This window comes from Phyllobates terribilis, unplaced genomic scaffold, assembly GCF_046119375.1.
Source record: "Phyllobates terribilis strain yellow unplaced genomic scaffold, ASM4611937v1 Scaffold_1__5_contigs__length_1240528914, whole genome shotgun sequence".
In the NCBI taxonomy this organism is placed as follows: Eukaryota; Metazoa; Chordata; class Amphibia; order Anura; family Dendrobatidae; genus Phyllobates; species Phyllobates terribilis.
The window spans coordinates 399,403,411-399,424,262 of record NW_027362761.1 but is presented as its reverse complement, the minus strand read 5'-3'; the positions used below and the strand labels follow the sequence as shown (position 1 = coordinate 399,424,262).

At 41.2% G+C, this 20,852-nt stretch overlaps 1 protein-coding gene across 1 annotated transcript in view; it reads right to left on the bottom strand.

The window, feature by feature from the left end:
* Positions 1–20,852, bottom strand: part of CEP120 (centrosomal protein 120) — a 104,769-nt gene that overhangs the window by 23,597 nt on the left and 60,320 nt on the right. The window contains exon 18 of the mRNA XM_073676815.1: positions 10,585–10,683. Within this exon, the coding sequence (XP_073532916.1) occupies positions 10,585–10,683 (99 nt within the window). The remainder of the gene's footprint in view (positions 1–10,584; positions 10,684–20,852) is intronic.

The following is a 20,852-nucleotide window of genomic DNA, read 5'->3' as shown; positions in this document are numbered from 1 at the left end:
TATTTTTACAGCTCAATATTATAAACTTCTGTGAAGCACCTTGGGGTTCAAGGTGCTCACCACACATCTAGATAAGTTCCCTAAGGGGTCTAGTTTCCAAAATGGTGTCACTTGTGGGGAGTTTCCACTGTTTAGGCACATCAGGAGCTCTCCAAACGCAACATGGCGTCTGCTAATTATTCAGACAAATTTTACATTCAAAAAGTCTAATGGCGCTCCTTCCCTTCCGAACCCTGCCGTGCGCCCAAATAGTGGTTTTCCCTCACATATGGGGTATCAGCACGCTCAAGAGAAATTGCACAAAAAAATTTGGGGTCCATTTTTTCATGTTACCCCTGTGAAAATAAAAAAAATTGGGTCTAAAGTAACATTTTTGTGAAAAAAGTTAAATGTTAATTTTTTTCTTCCACATTCCAAAAATTCCTGTGAAGCACCTGAAGGGTTAATAAAGTTCTTGAATGTGGTTTTGAGCACCTTGAGGGGTGCAGTTTTTAGAATGGTGTCACTTTTGGGTATTTTCTGTCATAAAGACCCCTCAAAGTGACTTCAAATATGATGTGGTCCCTAAAAAAATGTTTTGTTGGAAAAATGAGAAATCGCTGGTCAACTTTTAACCCTTATAGCTCCCTAACAAAAAAAAAATTTTGTTCCAAAATTGTGCTGATGTAAAGTAGACATGTGGGAAATGTTATTTATTAACTATTTTGTGTGACATATCTCTCGGATTTAAGGGCATGAAAATTCAAAGTTTGAAAATTGCAAAATTTTCAAAATTTTCGCCAAATTTCCGATTTTTTCACAAATAAACACAAGTTATATCGAAGAAATTTTACCACAACCATGAAGTACAATATGTCACGAAAAAACAGTATCAGAATCAGGGGAATACGTTGAAGCGTTCCAGAGTAATTACTTCATAAAGTGACAGTGGTCAGAATTGAAAAAATTGGCCCGGTCACGAAGGCAAAAACAGGCTCTGGCGCGAAGTGGTTAAGATTGAGCACAACCTTCTATAAAATGATTAATGCAAAAAAAATAAATAAATAAATGAAATATTCATTCACATGACAAAAAAAACAAAACATACCCATCAGATCCTGCCTCAACAACAAATATTTTTATTGGAAACGTCTATGCTTCTAATTCGTATACAATTGAATCGCAGTGCTGTGGTGTCAGAGACTGTTTTGGTGGACTTGGAATAAAATGGACTGACTCCTAAAATATATAATAAATTGGGTACAGTAGTTCAATGCAGGATGTGCTGAATATTTTTTCATAAGAATTTGGGAAAGTTATGAAGTGTCCTATAAATGTCTGTTCTGTTCCTGATCTAAGGATCTCGGCTCTTAGTTGAGATGAATCTGTGCTGCACTTTATGTACACGCTCAGTAGTGAGGCAGTGAGATGAATCTGTGCTGCACTTTATGTACACGCTCAGTAGTGAGGCAGTGAGATGAATCTGTGCTGCACTTTATGTACACGCTCAGTAGTGAGGCAGGGCTGTGGAGTCAGGGAAATTGAGGCGTTGGAGGTTTGGTTTACTGACTCCAGAGCCCTCCAATCCAGACACTATAACAACTGACGATAATTTGTGAAAAAAAAAAAAATTATATATATATATATATAAATAAATTATAATCTCTCTCTCTCATATATATATATATTTTACATACACATATCTATCTATCTATATATATATATTACACACACACATCTATACATAGACACCCATCTCTCTCTCTATATATATTTAACTCTTAAAAAGCTTTGCCTATGCAGTTTTAACTTCCTTTCGGGAGCAGGGAGGTTAAATATTCATTAGAGACGTGCCAACCCAGAGAGTGTAGAGGACAAACGGCTTCTCACGTCAAGCAATCCCAATCTTTCCTTTGCTGTGGCTGCCTATAAATCCTGAGAAGAGCGGTAAACACACATACAGTAGACTAAACAATCGCTAAATAGTGGCCACTGCTCTCTCCCACTCGTACATACCAAGTCCGTCTGTGGGAAAATAATGCCTCTCTTGCAAAGGAACTCAAGTCAAGTTTTCTGAAAATAACCCAGATCTGACAAGCCAGTAGGGGGGCCTGGATGGTTTCAAGACACAGTTTTCACCCTACCCAAGAGCCCCAACTAATATATCTTTAAACAAACTCTTGCTTCCCATGTTTGGCCAAACGACTTAATAATGAATCAAATTAATTATGGAGAGTGGATAAGGACGGGACAGGAGAGGGACAGTCCAGATGTCAGACAGAAAAATTTGTGCTGAGCAAAGGCAGAAAAGGAGCTTGTTGTGCGATTAGACGACAAATGACCTGGCCATGCTTCTTTTATTTGCCCTTACAAAAATAAGGAAGAGAGATAGTCGGCATCCAGACAGCCTTAGATAATTAACATTTATGTGCCCCTGTACGACGTCTAAAACCGTCCTGTCCTGCACATCATCAAGAACCTTTGAAATCTATAAAGTCATTATTTTCCATTGTATGGGCGTAAGCAGAAGTCTAGAATAAAAGGAAAAAAACAAGTACATTTTCACAAAAATAAGCAAAAAAAATTAAAAATTCAGTTCTCAAGACTTCAGAGACAGGAAAGTAGTTGAAATCTATAGCCCCTTACTCCTCCACAGACCCCTTTCGAGAAGAGAATGTTTGCAGAGGCTATATTGCTTTATGAGCTCAAGCTACTTAAAGGGGTTTTCCAAGACTTAAAGTCAGACCAATGGACGCTCAGCGTCCCACACCGATCAACTGTTGGTTCCATAGCAACCGGAATAAACAGTGTTACTCAGGTAGGACACCTCTATACAATGTGCAGTAACAGGCTTTGACTACTGAAGCTCAGCTTCTATCCAATGGGAGCTGTAGTACTTAAAGGGCAATTCCCAAAATCACAAGTAACCCCTAGCCTCTGGATAGGGGATAACGTTTTGATTACTGGGTGTAGATGCTCGACTTCCACTCCACTCATTGTCTATGGGACTGTGTGAGAAGGCAGAGTGCTGTAGTCAGCCATTTCCACCAGTCTCCTTGACAAATAATCACTTCATTCAAGACTGGACAGCAAAGCCTGGTTATAGTCTTCAAGACCCTCAATCTCGGAATTGCTGGGGATCCGAGCAGTGGGACCGCCAGAGATCAGCAAGTTATTCCCTACCCAGTGAATAGGAGATAAAGGGTTATTCCCAAAAATCACAATTTAATAGTTCCTACAATATGAACGAAGCTACAGCGTTTTGGCTTGGAACCCAGATTACTTATTGGCCAATTTAATTATTTAAAAATCATACAATGTGATTTTCAGGATTTTATTTTTAGATTCTGTCTCTCACAGGTGAAGTGTACCCACCATAAAAATTACAGACCTCTCCATTCTTTATAGGTGGTAAAACTCGCAAAATCGGCAGTGTATCAAATACTTATTTTCCTCACTGTAAGTGGCTTCCATAGCCTGCTTTTCCCCAGTGTTTGCCTGGCTTTAGCTGCCCAGATATACTGTAAGAATGTGGAGTACAGATGATGGCAGTGAAAGCATCAGCTCAGCACCTGTGCCTCACTAACTTTGGGGATAAACTGCTGCAGGAGATTGTTCTGATAAGCACAACATTCAGAGGAGGAGGCAGGGACCGACTCTTTCACTGCCATCACCTGTTCTCCAAATGACTACATTCTGATAGCAATGCAGCTGAGGGCAGAGAGATGGACTGAAGAACAGCAAGAGCCCTAATAAAGTGATTTGCTAAATTTTATAACTCTCCATGCTGGAGAAGGTTAGAAAAGAAGGGAAGTTAAAGTTACTCTTAGAATTTTTGCTTAAAGAAAAACAAATAAAAATATTGTTGTTAAACCGCTGAGGAAACAAGCTGTTCCTGAAGAGTCTTTTGCTTGAAAAATGGACATTTTTGGCAGCATAAAAAGACACGGTGTGCATATACCCTAGGAGACAGTGAGTTGAGCAGCAAACAAGCATGCACTTATCGCACACATAATATCATCCGGTCTGCCTTCCTCTGGATCAACACTGTAGGAAAACTGGTTTATGGTTGACAAGACTTTCTCAAGCTTACTGCATTACGTTGATACACAGTATGTCTGGGCACCTGCAAAAGCAAATCTCTGCAGCTGCGGTTCCATGCCCAGGCAAGATGGCGGCTCTAGTCTTCCCTTTTACTTCTCAACTTAGACTGCATTTAGACATACACATCTGTTTCCAGAAACAAATCATTTTTCTCTCACGTCATCCATTTTGCATACATGCTAAATAGTTTTTTCTCCTCCCTTTTTCCTCTCATGCAGTTAACGGTATGAACTTTTTTTTTTATATATATATATATATCCGTTGATTTCGTAAAAAAACACAAATGAAATTATACATTTTTAATGGATCACCGTAGACTTATACAACAGAGTCTGGTCTGCAAAGCCGATGAGAATAGGCCATGTTCAGAGAGTCTCACGGACCAGTGTTTCCAACAGATGTGTATGATTCAATGAAACTCTATGGGTCTGTGTGCGGTCATGTGTACAATGGATGTGTGAATGTAGCTTTTGCTGTATTTGTGAGTCAAGTTTGTTTTCCCCCTTTCTGCAAAGAGAATGGAAAATCGAAAAAAGGGGCACATTTTTTTCTCTTTCTTCTAAATGTCTGTGATGACCAACTTGGTCAGGAAAGCATAGAAGTTTTTGGATAAGATACACATTGTTGCACTCTTATTATACAGAACTGATTCCATATTTTCTATGCTAGAATTATACTGTTTAAAGCATATATGTCACCAGATTTCACAATATAAGCTGTATACATTAAATACACTTCTTCCCCCTGATGAGACGGATGTACTTGCACTTGAAAATCCAAGGGCGTGGTTTCCCCTTTATGAGCTGGGCATTTCATCTATATAGCTTCCTATAGGCAGGTGTCTGAACAGTCGAGCCTGGGTCTTGCTCTCCCCATCTATATTGAGGTCAGCTGACACATGGTAAGGTTTAATACTAGAGGTTAGGGCCAACCTGACTGGGTACACTTTGTCGTGGTGGGATGGTTTTTACGCTTTTTGATCAAAACAATGTTACCTAAGTGCCCTATGTTATTTACATGTACGATTAATATTTACTTCCTTACTACAAGGTATATGCTCATTTTGTTTTTTTCTTGGGTTTTATTTGAAAATCCATGTCAGAATGGCCACGTAACATTGATATTAAAGCTGAGTCCCGCTATGGAATAAAATAGGTTCTGAGTCCAAATGTATTCAGTGTCCACCCACCCATCCAGCTTGACAGCTGCAGCTTGTACTGAGCAGTGTGAGCTCTCAACAGCAGGAGAAACACTATCAGGCTAGATGGGTGGAGATTGAATTAAACTTTCAGAAAGAATTATGCATGGATTTTCAAAGCAAATATAACATCCTCATAAAATCATAGAATGGTAGAGTTGGAGGTGACCTCCAAGGTCATCTGTTCCAGCCCCCTGCTCAATGCAGGATTCACTAAACCATCTCAGACAGATTTCTGTCCAGCCTCTGAAGACTTCCATTGAAGGAGAACTCACCACCTCTCATGGCAGCCTGTTCCACTCATTAATCACCCTCATGGTAAAAAGTTTTTTCAAATACCTAATCTGTATCTTCTCACATTCACTTTCATCCCATTGCGTCTAGTCTTTCTTTGTGCAAATGAGACTAAAGATGATCCCTCTACAGTGTGACAGCCCTTGAGATATTTGTAGACAGCTATTAAGTCTTGTCTTTTGCAAGCTAAACATTCCCAAATCCTTTAACCGTTTCTCATAGAACATTGTTTGCAGACCGGTCACCATTTTGGTTGCTCTTCTCTGAACTTGCTCCAGTTTCTTCATGTCATTTTTTAAGATGTGGTGCCCAGAACTGGACACAGTATTACAGATGAGGTCTGACCAAAGAGGAATAGAGGGGGATAATTACTTCACATGATCTAGACTGTACACTTCTGTTAATGCAACCCAGAATTATGTTTGACTTTTTTGCTGCGGCATCACACTGTTGACTCATGTTCTGTCTGTGATCTATTAGTATACAGAAGTCTTTTTCACATGTGCTGTTGCTTAGCTCTATTCCTCCCATTCTGTATATGCTTTTTTTCATTGTTCTTGCCCAGACGTAGGACTTTGCATTTCTCCTTGTTAAAAAAACATTCTGTAAGTGGCTGCCCACAGTTCTAGTTGGTTTAGATCTTTTTGAATCTACTTTTTCTTCTCTAGTATTAGCTATCCCTCCTAGCTTTGTGTCATCAGCAAATTTAATCAGGCTACACTCAATTCCTTCATCTAAATCAAGTCTAAGAGATCTACTTAGTAATGCATGCAATTAGTAATTTGAAATCTGGTGACAGCTGCACATTAATGACAAATACCACTAAATGTCTAATACCATAGATAAGTTTCCTTTTTTCTTCATTTTCTCAGAAAAGTATTGCAATTACATAGGTTTTGTTATACACATGTTTATTTCCTTTGTGTGTATTGGAACAAAACAAAAAACAAGAAAAAAGGCAAATTGGATATAATTTCACACAAAACCCCAAAAATGGGCTGGACAAAATTGTTGGCACCCTCAACTTAATATTTGGTTGGTAGATCACGAGAAGTAATTATCCCCTCTACTCCTCCTTGGTCAGACCTCATCTGATATACTTTGTCCAGTTCTGGGCACCACATTTTAAAAAGACTTAAAAAAAAAACTGGAGCAAGTTCAGAGTAGAGCTATCAGGATGGTGAGTGAAATGCAAACTATGTCCTACGAGGAACAGTTAAAGGATCTGGGAATGTTTAGCTTGCAAAAAGAAGGCTAAGAGGAGACTTAATATCTGTCTCCAAATATCTGAAGGGCTGTCACAGTGTAGAGGGATCATCCTTATTTTCATTAGCACATAGAAATACGAGAAGCAATGGGATGAAACTGAAAGGGGGAAGATACAAATTAGATAATTAGAAAAAACTTTGACACTAAGGGTGATCAATGAGTGGAACAGGCAGCAGCAACGAGAGGTCGTGAGTTCTCCTTCAATGGAAGTCTTCAAAACAGAGTCATTCAAATGTTGACGAGTAGTTCACGCGGACACTTATGCACCCGAGCCTGCAGGTCAGCTTGAATTTCTTTGGAACTTGATTGGGGCTGCTTTTCCATCATCCAGGCTATCCTGCGTTACAACCTTTCATCAAATTTTCTCTGCTGTCCACGTCCAGGAATATTAGCAACAGTGCCATGAGTTGTAAACTTCTTGATTATGTTGCACACCGTGGACAAAGATCTCTGGAGATGTAACCTTGAGATTGTTGATATCTTTCAACAATTTTGGTTTACAAGTCCTCAGACAGTTCTCTTCTCCTCTTTCGGTTCTCCATGCTTAGTCTTCTTTTACCCTTTCTATTTGGTTTCAGGTGTGATTCTCATATTGCCCACACCTGTTATTTGCCACAGGTGAGTTTGAACAAGCATCACATGCTTGAAACAATTTTGTCCGGCCCATTTTTGGGGTTGTGTGTGAAATTATGTCCAATTTGCCTTTTTTTTTTTTTTTTTTTTTTCCGCGTTGTTCCAATACACACAAAGGAAATAAACATGTGTATAACAAAACATGTGTAATTGCAATAATTTTCTGGGAGAAACACTTCATTTTCTGGAACGATTTCAACAGTGCCAACACTTTCGGCCATGACTGTAGGTCAAACACATGGATGTTAACTTTATAGCTCTACGTGCTGGAAAACACACCTTTTATTCTAGTCTTAGAAGCTTTAGATGTAAAACTCCAAGTTTCATTAACAGCCTTTTACACATTCTGGTGTGATTAACATTAAATCCATACAAAACACAAGCTACAGCTAGAAAGAAAAAAACGGCTCGAGTGATGGTAATAAGTCAAGATTTATTATTTTTTTAATGAAGAAAATGCAGAAAGGGATCTCTCAAATCACAAAGAGGGCAGCTTTTCCAAATGTTTACTCTCTAGGCTAAGTCTTACAATTATTCACTAAACGGACTTAGCGCAGGCACAAGTTAGTAATGGAAATCATTACTCACTGCTTATTGGCAGTGGGCACTCGCACAAGCTAGCCGTCTGAGACTCCTACCAGTTGGGCTTGGTCATTAACATTTAATAATAATAATAAGACATAAATTCCAGCATCCAATTTGCATGAAGTTGAATATTACTTGTTAGGTGTACAATACTGAGGTATAACAAATGGCTGGCAAAGGCAGCTATCCAAGTGTGGTAAGAATTATTCACAGGATATATTGTTTGAAGAAAGCATTTTCTTACTGGCAGAAATCTGTGTGTGAAAGTACATGTGCCAGACAGAAGAGTGCTGGGATTTCTAACAAGGACATAAAATCATCAAACAGCCCCAGCTCCTTCTGAATCCCACTCTCTGATCTACTTCCATGGGCCAGTTAATTGCACTCTGTGTTGTGAGCTACAGTCTCGAAAAACCAGAGTTGGGATGTTAGGCAAATTACACATTGCCGCAGTACGTGAGGTCCTAACGAACTCCCATGTTCACTAACCCATTGTCTAAGCTTTTTGAACTTCTTCTAGTGTATGTACAAATAACCTCTTATCCTCGTTGGTCATTATTTTTTCAAGGAGATTTGGTTAATTGCTTAAAGTATCAACATTTCATACAATTGTTCACTTTGATTACCATACGGTGTGGTAAAAAAAAACTGGCAATGTAGTGGACTCTTCAAAGGGAATCGGTCATCGGGTTTTTGCTATGTAATCTGAGACCACCATGATGTAGGGGAAGAGACCCTGATTCCAAAGATATGCCACTTACTGGGCTGTATTTTGCTGTTTAAATACGATTATCACTACAGGACAAGCTGCCTGGTGCCTCCTAGTCCAACCACGCCCCGAGCACTGATTGCATATTGACAGGAAGCTGCCAATGTACACAGAAAGCTGAAAATTCATGGTGTGGGCCAGGGTTACAAAGGGCTAAACATACTGAGAACTGCTAAATCTGCAGCAGAGAAAACTGTGATTCTGTCAACTCCTGCACCCAGTAAACTAAGTGATACATTGCTGGAATCAGGGTCTATGTTCCTACGTCATGTTGCGGTCAGATTACATAGCGAAAACTTGCTTACACATTCCCTTTAAGCCATCAAAGTAATACAAGCTGTGCCTGCTCAACTGTACAGCATGTTAGGTACATGGACTTTAAAAGGTTATTCCACAAATCTGTATCACCCATGCACAGGATAGGTGGTTGAAGGGGTTGTTCTTAAGTTATTTAAAGTGAACCTGTCAGCAGGATTTTGCCAAGTAAACTACAGGCAGTGTCTCATGTTGAGGCTGCTGCACTGATTAATAGGATACCTGAAGAAATCTTGTGTTTCTTGTGTAACCAGTGTTTGCAGTTTTGATTTAATGATATGCCCGTGCTACAGGGCAGGACTGTAGCCAGGGTCTTTCCTTGGTGCTCTAGGCCAGATGTCTGCCCACATGTCCGCCCCGAAGCACAAGTATGTTCCTCATCATAGAGACAGCCAGACAGGGGCGGGCTTGTGGGCAGGTCTTATCTTGCTGATCTGGCCTAGAGCACCAAGGAAAGACCCTGCCTACAGTCCCGTCCTGTAGCACGGGCATATCATTAACTCCAAACTACAAACACTGATTACACAAGAATCACAAGATGGATTTCTTCACCTCAGGTATCATATTCATAAGTGCAGCAGCCACAACATGACACAGCCTGTAGTTTACTTAGCAAAATCCTGCCGACAGGTTTGCTTTAAAGGGTAAAACTGCTAAGTGCTTAAAAAAAGAAGCAACTTTGCAATTTAATTCCTATTAAAAATCATCACTGTTCTCAAGAACGGAGGTGATTTTTCTTCTCTAGTGTACTGCTTACTGCTCAGGCTACTGAATGACTCTGCTGTCTATCAGAGATGGCGGGTCTCCAGGAGAGCAGGACTTACAAGCTCTTTCCAACAGATGTTGCAAATGGAACCAGGTTCAGCCAACTTCAGTGCTCCTGCATACTTCTTATGTAGCAAAGGCAAAGAGGTGTAATGCTTTTGGTCCAAACTGTCATTCAAATCAGGAGCACATAGCACCTGGTGTTCAGGATGTCGGGAGGCAAGGGGGCATTGTGCTCCTGAAAACCTATCATGAGACAACCTTTTCAAAAGGGAACTGATCACATACAGAAATTTTACTTACCTGAAAATAGTAATCTGCAGGTAAAATCCTATTTAGTCAGCTTATTTGAGCAGTGAATACGGGAGAATATGACTTTTTATTCTCCCTGCAGATATTCGCTTCCAGTTGAGGCAGAGCGGGGAGCGGTTACCGGTCAAATGAACTTGGCTGTAATCACGCCCCAGCACATTGATCGACAGCCTTCTCTGTACACATATGCTGGTCATTTTTTTTCATTATGATTACATTGATAACAAGCCTGTATGTTTTTTCCGCCCTTTTGGCAGAGAAACAGGATCAGTTTATTATTTTAGGATTTTTCAAATCCTAAAATGCCTCCCTGAACATCTTCAACAAGATCCTTCTAAGTATTTAACATAAGAACACATACCTGTTTTATTCTTGCCAGCTCCTTTAACGCTCTTCCCCATTGCTGCTTATAGTGCAACTTAGATTTTGTTGTAGATTCCAACTTTCTTTCAAGTTCAACCTAAAGACGATAAAAAGTCCCAAATGAGATACATACCAACATTCTTAAGGGTGGTGTCTCGCAACATTTTTTATGAAACACCAATACAATTTTATATGCATTTTTTTGGCGTCAAAGCCAAATACATAAACTAAAAGGAGAAATACAAAGTCTTTCCTTTCCATTTACCATTTCCATTAAATCTATTTTTGCCTTTAGCTTGAAAAAAATGCCAACGCCACCAAAACAGCTTAATGTACACTGCTCAAAAAAATAAAGGGAACTCTTAACCACTTCGCACCAGAGCCTGTTTTTGCCTTCGTGACCGGGCCAATTTTTTCAATTCTGACCACTGTCACTTTATGAAGCAATTACTCTGGAACGCTTCAACGGATCCCCCTGATTCTGAGATTGTTTTTTCGTGACATATTGTACTTCATGATAGTGGTAAAATTTCTTTGATATCACATGCGTTTATTTGTGAAAAAATCGGAAATTTGGCGAAAATTTTGAAAATTTTGCAATTTTCAAACTTTGAATTTTTAAGCCCTTAAATCAGAGAAATATGTCACACAAAATACTTAATAAATAACATTTCCCACATGTCTACTTTACATCAGCACAATTTTGGAACCAAAATTTTTTTTTGTTAGGGAGCTATAAGGGTTAAAAGTTGACCAGCGATTTCTCATTTTTCCAACAAAATTTACAAAAACATTTTTTTAGGGACCACATCATATTTGAAGTCACTTTGAGGGGTCTTTATGACAGAAAATACCCAAAAGTGACACCGTTCTAAAAACTGCACCCCTCAAGGTGCTCAAAACCACATTCAAGAACTTTATTAACCCTTCAGGTGCTTCACAGAAATTTTTGGAATGTGGAAGAAAAAAATTAACATTTAACTTTTTTCACAAAAATGTTACTTTAGACCCAATTTTTTTTATTTTCACAGGGGTAACAGGAAAAAAATGGACCCCAAAATTTTTTGTGCAATTTCTCTTGAGCGTGCTGATACCCCATATGTGAGGGAAAACCACTGTTTGGGCGCACGGCAGAGCTCGGAAGGGAAGGAGCGCCATTAGACTTTTTGAATGTAAAATTTGTCTGAATAATTAGCAGACGCCATGTTGCGTTTGGAGAGCTCCTGATGTGCCTAAACAGTGGAAACCCCCCACAAGTGACACCATTTTGGAAACTAGACCCCTTAGGGAACTTATCTAGATGTGTGGTGAGCACCTTGAACCCCAAGGTGCTTCACAGAAGTTTATAATATTGAGCTGTAAAAATAAAATTTTCACATTTTTCCCACAAAACCGTTTTTCATCCCTTAATTTTGCATTATCATAAGGGTAATAGGATAAATTGCACCATGAAATTTGTTGTGCAATTTCTCCTGAACACGCTGATACCCCATATGCGGAGGCAAATTACTGTTTGGGCGCATGGCAGGGTTTGAAAGGGAAGGAGCGCCATTTGACTTTTTGAATGTAAAATTTGTTTGAATAATTAGCGGATGCCATGTCACATTTGTGGAGCCCCTAATGTGACTAAACAGTGGAAACCCCCCACAAGTGCCACCATTTTGGAAACTAGACCCCTTAGGGAACTTATCTAGATGTGTGGTGAGCACCTCGCACCCCCAGCTGCTTCACAGAAGTTTATAATATTGAGCCGTAAAAATAAAATTTTCACATTTTTCCCACAAAACCGTTTTTCATCCCTTAATTTTGCATTATCATAAGGGTAATAGGATAAATTGCACCATGAAATTTGTTGTGCAATTTCTCCTGAACACGCTGATACCCCATATGTGGAGGCAAATTACTGTTTGGGCGCACGGCAGGGTTTGAAAGGGAAGGAGCGCCATTTGACTTTTTGAATGTAAAATTTGTTTGAATAATTAGCGGACGCCATGTCACATTTGTGGAGCCCCTAATGTGTCTAAACAGCGGAAACCCCCCACAAGTGCCACCATTTTGGAAACTAGACCCCTTAGGGAACTTATCTAGATGTGTGGTGAGCACCTTGCACCCCCAGCTGCTTCACAGAAGTTTATAATATTGAGCCGTGAAAATAAAATTTTCACATTTTTCCCATAAAAAATGTTTTTCATCCCCTAATTTTGCATTATCATAAGGATAACCGGAGAAATTGCACCATGAAATTTGTTGTACAATTTCTCCTGAGTACGCCGATACCCCATATGTGGGGGAAAACCACTGCTTTGGTGTACGGCAGGGTTCGGAAGAGAAAGGAGCGCTATGTTGGCTGGGATAGGCAGCAGACACCATGTCACATTTGAAGAGTCGCTGACATGCCAAAACAGCAGAAACCTCCACAAATGACCCCATTTTGTAAACTACACCTCTCAAGGAATTCATCTAGGGAAGTAGTGAGTATTTTTTAATTTTTAAATTTATACCATTGGGCAGTGAAAAAATCATAATTATATTTTTACCACAAAAAAATGTTTTACCCTCAGATTTTACATTTTCACACAGGGCAATGGGTAAAAATGGTGCCGAAATGTGTCACACAATTTCTTCTAAAAGTGTCAATACCCCATATGTGGCTGTATCGTACCGCTTAGCCATACGGTGAGATCTGGGGGGGACGGAGTGCTATTTGACAATTGGAGAACAAATTATTGTAGAATAGGCATTTGGATTTGGGAGCACAAAATTTTCTGAATTTCTTTTGGGGGGCAAGGGTCATTTTGCTTTTCCAGAGCCTTTCTGCTACCAGTAACTTGGAAGTCCCTTATATTTTTAACAGATGATGGACCTGAGTGGGGACTAGCTTTTTTTGAGGACTGAGTTGAAGCTTTTATTGGGAACATTTTACGTAACATTTATCCGGCGCTCTAGGCTGAGCACTTACATTGGGGTTTCCATCTAAATTTCCAAGTGATGTAATTCAGATGAAACCCCTGCAGGATCCATTCACTGTAATGAGGCAGCAGAGTTACTCTGGACACCGTCTGGCCTCTGTGTAGCGGTGTCCTTTTTTTCAGAAGTGCACAAAACTGTGGCCAACCGCACTTTTATGCACGCCTAAAACAAATGACACCGTGGGATCCTAGGCTAGACGGCGTCCACAGTGGCCTATATCTGTCTCATTACAGGGAATCTTCCGTCATGGGTTCCGGCTGAATCATGTATTTCAGAGATTTACACGGAAACTCTGGTGTAAGTGCTCAGCGCAGAGCACAGGATAAATGTGGGCAGAGCCTTACTGGGATCTTTGGGGACATAATAAACAAATCAGTAGCAGGTGAAGAATTGGTTTTATTTATTTTTTACGCCGTTCCTAGTGTGATATAACTGATTAGATTACTTTATTCTTCGGGTCGGTGTGATTACAGAGATACCAGATTGATATCGGGTTTTTATGACTGACAGCTGTCACACACTAAAAGACGCTTTTTTTGCAAAATCTAGTTTTTGCATCACCATATTTTGAGAGCTATAATTTTTCCATATTTCGGCCGACAGAGTCATGTGACGGCTTGTTTTTTGCGGGACGAGTTGACATTTTTATTGGTACCATTTTTGGGGACGTGACATTTTTTGATCGCTTTCTATTCCGTTTTTTGGGAGGTAAAATTAACAAAAACAAACAATTCAGGAATTGTTTTTTGAGTTTTTTTTTTATGCCGTTCTGCGTGTGGTAAAAGTGATCAGGCAGCGTTATTCTTCGGGTCAGTACGTTTACAGCGATACTACACTTACTGTATTTTTTTTATGTTTTGGCCTTTTAACACAATAAAACTATTTTATAGAAAAAAATATTTTTTTTGCATTGCTTTATTCTGAGCGCTATAACTTTTTTATTTTTCGGCTGATGGAGCTGTATGGCGGCTTTTTTTTTGCGTAACAAGATGACGTTTTCAGTGGTACCATTTTTATTTCTATTTTGTTTTTTGATCGCATTTTTTTCCACTTTTTGTTTGGCAATATGATGAAAAAGCATATTTTTTTGCTCCGTTTTTTATTTATTTTTATTACGGTGTGCACAGAAGGAGTTAATTAGTGTGACAGTTTTATAGCTCGGGTTGTTTCGGACGCGGCGATACCAAATATGTGTACTTTTTTTGGTTTTGTAAAAATATACGGATTTATTGGTTTAATATTTTATTTATTTATTTTTATTTATTTTGTGATTTTTTTATTAATAGTTTAAAAACTTTTTTTTTACTTTTTTTCACATTTTTACTTAGTCCCTGTATGGGACATTAATCTTTATTTTTCTGATCTCTGATCTCATGTAATGTAATAGACATATATTACATTACATGAGATCTTCCCTGACTGTTTCAGTCAGAGTCTCCTGTCTTCCTACAGCTGCAGCTGAGCCAGACAGGACACCATATATGGCAGAGCTGGAGGCGGTCATGTGACCTCCAGCTGCCATAGCAACCCCAGGTCCTGGAAGGACACGGAGGTCTTCGGAGAGGTAAGTTGACGACCCCCTCTCCTCCTGCTGTCTCCTATATGCCGTGATCACTATAGATCACAGCATATAGAAGACAGCTAAGGGTTAACATCACTGGGACCTGATCTAATCAGGTCCCGATGATGTTCCCTGTCAGAGCTAACGCTCTGCACCGGAATCGCAGCGCTTGCAGGACCCTAGGGGTCCTGAGCGCTGCGAGACCACCCACCGTTTTTAAACGTCGGCGCTGCACAGAGCCCGGCAAGCGCCGACGTTTATCTACAGTGGGCGGTCGGGAACCGGTTAAACAACAGACTATAACTCCAAGTAAATCAAACTTCTGTGAAATCAAACTGACCACTTAGGAAGCAACACTGATTGACAATCAATTTCACATGCTGTTGTGCAAATGGAATAGACAATAGATGGAAATTATTGCCAATTATCAAGACACCCTCAATAAAGGAGTGGTTCTGCAGGTGGGGACCACAGACCACACACATCTCAGTACCAATGCTTTCTGGCTGATGTTTTGGTCACTTTTGAATGTTGGTTGTGGTAGCATGAGATGGACTCTACAACACACAGAATTTGCTCAGGTAGTGCAGCTCATCCAGGATGGCACATCAATGCGAGCTGTGGCAAGAAGGTTTGCTGTGTCTGTCAGCGTAGTGTCCAGAGTCTGGAGGCGCTACCAGGAGACAGGCCAGTACACCAGGAGACGTGGAGGGGGCCGTAGGAGGGCAACAACCCAGCAGCAGCACCGCTCCGCCTTTGTGCAAGGAGGGACAGGAGGAGCACTGCCAGAGCCCTGCAAAATGACCTCCAGCAGGCCACAAATGTGCATGTGTCTGCACAAACGGTTAGAAACCGACTCCATGAGGGTGGTATGAAGGCCCGACGTCCACAGATGGGGGTTGTGCTCACAGCCCAACACCGTGCAGGACGCTTGGCATTTGCCACAGAACACCAAGATTGGCAAAGTCGCCACTGGCGCCCTGTGCTCTTCACAGATGAAAGCAGGTTCACACTGAGCACATATGACAGACGTGACAGAGTCTGGAGACGCTGTGGAGAGCGATCTGCTGCCTGCACCATCCTTCAGCATGACCGGTTTTGGCAGTGGGTCAGAAATGGTGTGGGGTGGCATTTCTTTGGAGGGACGCACAGCCCACCATGTACTCGCCAGAGGTAGCCTGACTGCCATTAGGTACCGAGATGAGATCCTCAGACCCCTTGTGAGACCATATGCTGGTGCGGTTGGCCCTGGGTTCCTCCTAATGCAGGACAATGCCAGACCTCATGTGGCTGGAGTGTGCCAGCAGTTCCTGCAAGATGAAGGCATTGAAGCTGTGGACTGGCTCGCCCGTTCCCCAGACCTGAATCTGATTGAGCACATCTGGGACATCATGTCTCGCTCCATCCACCAACGTCACATTGCACCACAGATTGTCCAGGAGTTGGCGGATGCTTTAGTCCAGGTCTGGGAGGAGAGCCCACAGGAGACCATCCGCATCCTCATCAGGAGCATGCCCAGGCGTTGTAGGGAGGTCATACAGGCACGTGGAGGCCACACACAATACTGAACCTCATTTTGACTTGTTTTAAGGACATTACATCAAAGTTGGATCAGCCTGTAGTGTGTTTTTCCACTTTAATTTTGGGGGTGACTCCAAATCCAGGCATCCATTGGTTAATAAATGTGATTTCCATTGATTTTGGTGTGATCTTGTTGTCAGCACATTCAACTTTGTGGAGAACAAAGTATTCAATGAGAATATTTCATTCATTCAAATCTAGGATGTGTTATTTGAGTGTTCTTTATTTTTTGAGCAGTGTATAAAAAAAATGCTGTGACACCTCCTTCATTGTACAATTAACATTTAAATCAACATAAAATTACAAAGACCAAAATTACAAATTTTGTTTGAAAGTTATAAGTGCTAAAAAGTAAATTTACAAAAATAATGGACAGCACTGTTTCAAAGATATTAAAAACGTGCACTTGACAGATCGGAGGCAACTCTTATGGCAGCCTATGATTGCTACATGGCATGTAAGGCACACAGATCTCCCTGTGCAGGTTGTATGCTCCTTACATCACTTACGTGGCTCTTCCAGCTAGCAGACTGGACACGAATGTCTGGTCTGTATTTAGCGCTATACATGCAGCGGGAGACCCAGACTAGGAGTGTGTCACCATTAGCAGGGAGCACTAATCAGTCAGTATAGATCCCATATCAGGTGTATGCATGTACACTCCCTGACATAAGTTATGTCACTTATCCATGTTATGTAAGTAAAAGCTTATAACCTGACGTTAAATTCATCCATTGGTTTTATAAATTACTCTTTTGAAAAGCTGAAACCCATCAAATTTGGTTTAGGTAAAGAAAATAAATTGGCATCAATGCTGAAATATTGATCATTTAATGAACACAGAATGGTCAGATTTTGGCAAGACAAAAGTTTTGTCGCCTGGTCATATAATGCACCCAATCCTAGTTTACATCCTCACCAGTGCTCAGTAAATGATCGGTTTAATTAGTGGGTGTGTATAAAAAGAAACCCAGCACCCCAGACCTTCACTTGAACTGCAACGTGAGCTCTGACAACATGCCAAAAATCCACCCTGCGACCAAAGCCTTGATTATCAAGAGGCTGAAGACCAGATCCACTGCAGAGGTGGCTGGCACCTTTAATGTGTCTCAGCGTCAAGTACAAAGAATTAAAAAAAGATTTGAAGAGACTGGAGATGTGTTTGACAAGCTCAGGTCCAACAGACCCTGCAAGACAACTGCTCAGGAGGAACGCTTGTTGGTTAGAAAATCCAAAGCAAGCCCCTCTTCCACTGCAGCAGAGCTCCAACAGGCCTGGTCACCTCAAGTCCCTGTGTCAACTAGAACAGTTTGTAGGATTCTGTCTCGAAATGGCCTCCACGGTCGAATCAGTGCCCAAAAGCCAGCACTAAACAAAAGGCAAATAAAAAACCGTGTGGCATTTGCAAAGTCCCACAGCCTGCTAAACAGATGGACGCTGGAGAAGTGGCAGAAGGTGGATTTCTCTGATGAATCTTCAGTAGAATTACACCACAGCCGCCGCAAATACTGCAGGAGACCTACTGGAGCCCGTATGGATCCAAAATACACCCAGAAAACAGTTAAATTTGGTGGTGGAAAGATCATGGTCTGGGGTTACATTCAGTATATCAATAGCCTAAAATATCAAGAAGCATTAGCTACCATATACATTACAAATCATAAAAGGGGTCAAATTCTGCAGCAGGATGGTGCTTCATCTCAAACATCCATCTCTGCAACAAAGTTCCTCCAGGCAAAAAAGATTAAGGTGCTCAAGGACTGGCCAGCCCAGTCACCAGACATGAACATCATTGAACATGTTTGGGGCAGGATGAAAGGGGAAGCTTGGAAGACAAAACCAAAGAATCTAGATGAACTCTGGGAGGCATGTAAGACTGCATTCTTTGCTATTCCTGATGGCATTAATAAATTGCAGGGCCGGCTCCAGGTTTTTCTGGGCCCCGGGCGAAAGAGTCTCAGTGGGCCCCTTTAGCACATACCACGATTCATGATGCACAGATATGGCGTAAAAATATAGATATACAACACAGGGCCCAGCCTGCCACCTCATCCTTCACATATGCAAACATGCACGCACACACACAGTACGCAGACACACACACACACACACACACACACACACACACACACACACACACACACACAGTAGGCAGACACGCACGCACACGCAATACGCAGACACGCATACACAGTACACAGACATGCGCATGCACACACATGAACATGGTACACAGATATACACACACACACACACACAATATGCAGACACGCCCAGATACATACACATACATATTTGAACACATTCTTAAAAACACATAAAACAGACATAAATTTATATATACACAGTCATCCACACTGACATACACAGATACATCATACATGCACACACACATTAGAAATATTTTTTATATGGGGATTGGGGAAGCTCACTCACCTGCCCCCTGGCCTGTGTCCCGTCCAGCTCCTCAGTCATGTGGCAGGGCAGTGCAGGGCCTCAGGGGTGTCACATGGCCCTGGACCATCAGGGGGGCCCACTCGCCATCAGGGCCCGGGCCGCTTCTCCGGCATCTGTGTAGGACCGCCAGTGCTGTTCAAGCCCTACTCTGCTTCACGCAGCAGCAGCAGTGTGCGGTCAGTGTGCTGCTGCTCCACCAATCAGGCCCAGTGCTGTCACTTTCTAGACGCGGCAGGTGCGACACACAAGCACAATTAAAGGCGCAGTGTCGCCCCTGCGTGTCATTACTACCAGACACAGCCGCACATCACACAGCGCACAGCCATGTCTGGAAAGTGACAGCACTGGGCCTGATTGGTGGAGCACCAGCACACTGACCGCACACTGCTGATGCTGCGTGAAGCACAGCAGGGCTTGAACAGCAACGGTGGCCCTGCACAGATGCCGGGGAAGCGGCCCGGACCCCGATAACGAGTGGGCCCCCCTGATGGTCCAGGGCCCCGGGACCTGACCGGGTATGCCGGGTGCTGACGCCGGCCCTGATAAATTGTATGAACCGCATGCAGTCCTTCAAGCTCATGGAAGTCACAAAAAATATTAAATATGACTCTAATAGCACCACAACTTCATTCACCAATGTTATGCAACATATATTTGTATTTTAAGATAATTATTTGTTTGAAAATCACATTACTTTCGTTGGGCGACAAAACTTTTGTCTTGCCAAAATCTGACCGTTCTGTGTTCATTAAATGATCAATATTTCAGCATTGATGCCAATTTATTTTCTTAACCGAAACCAAATTTGATGAGTTTCAGCTTTCAAAAGAGTAATTTATAAAACCAATGGATGAATTTAACGTCAGGTTATAAGCTTTTACTTACATAACATGGATAAGTGACATAACCTCTGTCAGGGAGTGTACATGCATACACCTGATATGGGATCTATACTGACTGATTAGTGCTCCCTGCTAATGGTGACACACTCCTAGTCTGGGTCTCCCGCTGCATGTATAGCGCTAAATACAGACCAGACATTCGTGTCCAGTCTGCTAGCTGGAAGAGCCACGTAAGTGATGTAAGGAGCATACAACCTGCACAGGGAAATCTGTGTGCCTTACATGCCATGTAGCAATCATAGGCTGCCATAAGAGTTGCCTCCGATCTGTCAAGTGCACGTTTTTAATATCTTTGAAACAGTGCTGTCCATTATTTTTGTAAATTTACTTTTTAGCACTTATAACTTTCAAACAAAATTTGTAATTTTGGTCTTTGTAATTTTATGTTGATTTAAATGTTAATTGTACAATGAAGGAGGTGTCACAGCATTTTTTTTATACACTGCTCAAAAAATAAAGAACACTCAAATAACACATCCTAGATTTGAATGAATGAAATATTCTCATTGAATACTTTGTTCTGCACAAAGTTGAATGTGCTGACAACAAAATCACACCAAAATCAATGGAAATCACATTTATTAACCAATGGATGCCTGGATTTGGAGTCACCCCCAAAATTAAAGTGGAAAAACACACTACAGGCTGATCCAACTTTGATGTAATGTCCTTAAAACAAGTCAAAATGAGGCTCAGTATTGTGTGTGGCCTCCACGTGCCTGTATGACCTACCTACAATGCCTGGGCATGCTCCTGATGAGGTTGCGGATGGTCTCCTGTGGGATCACCTCCCAG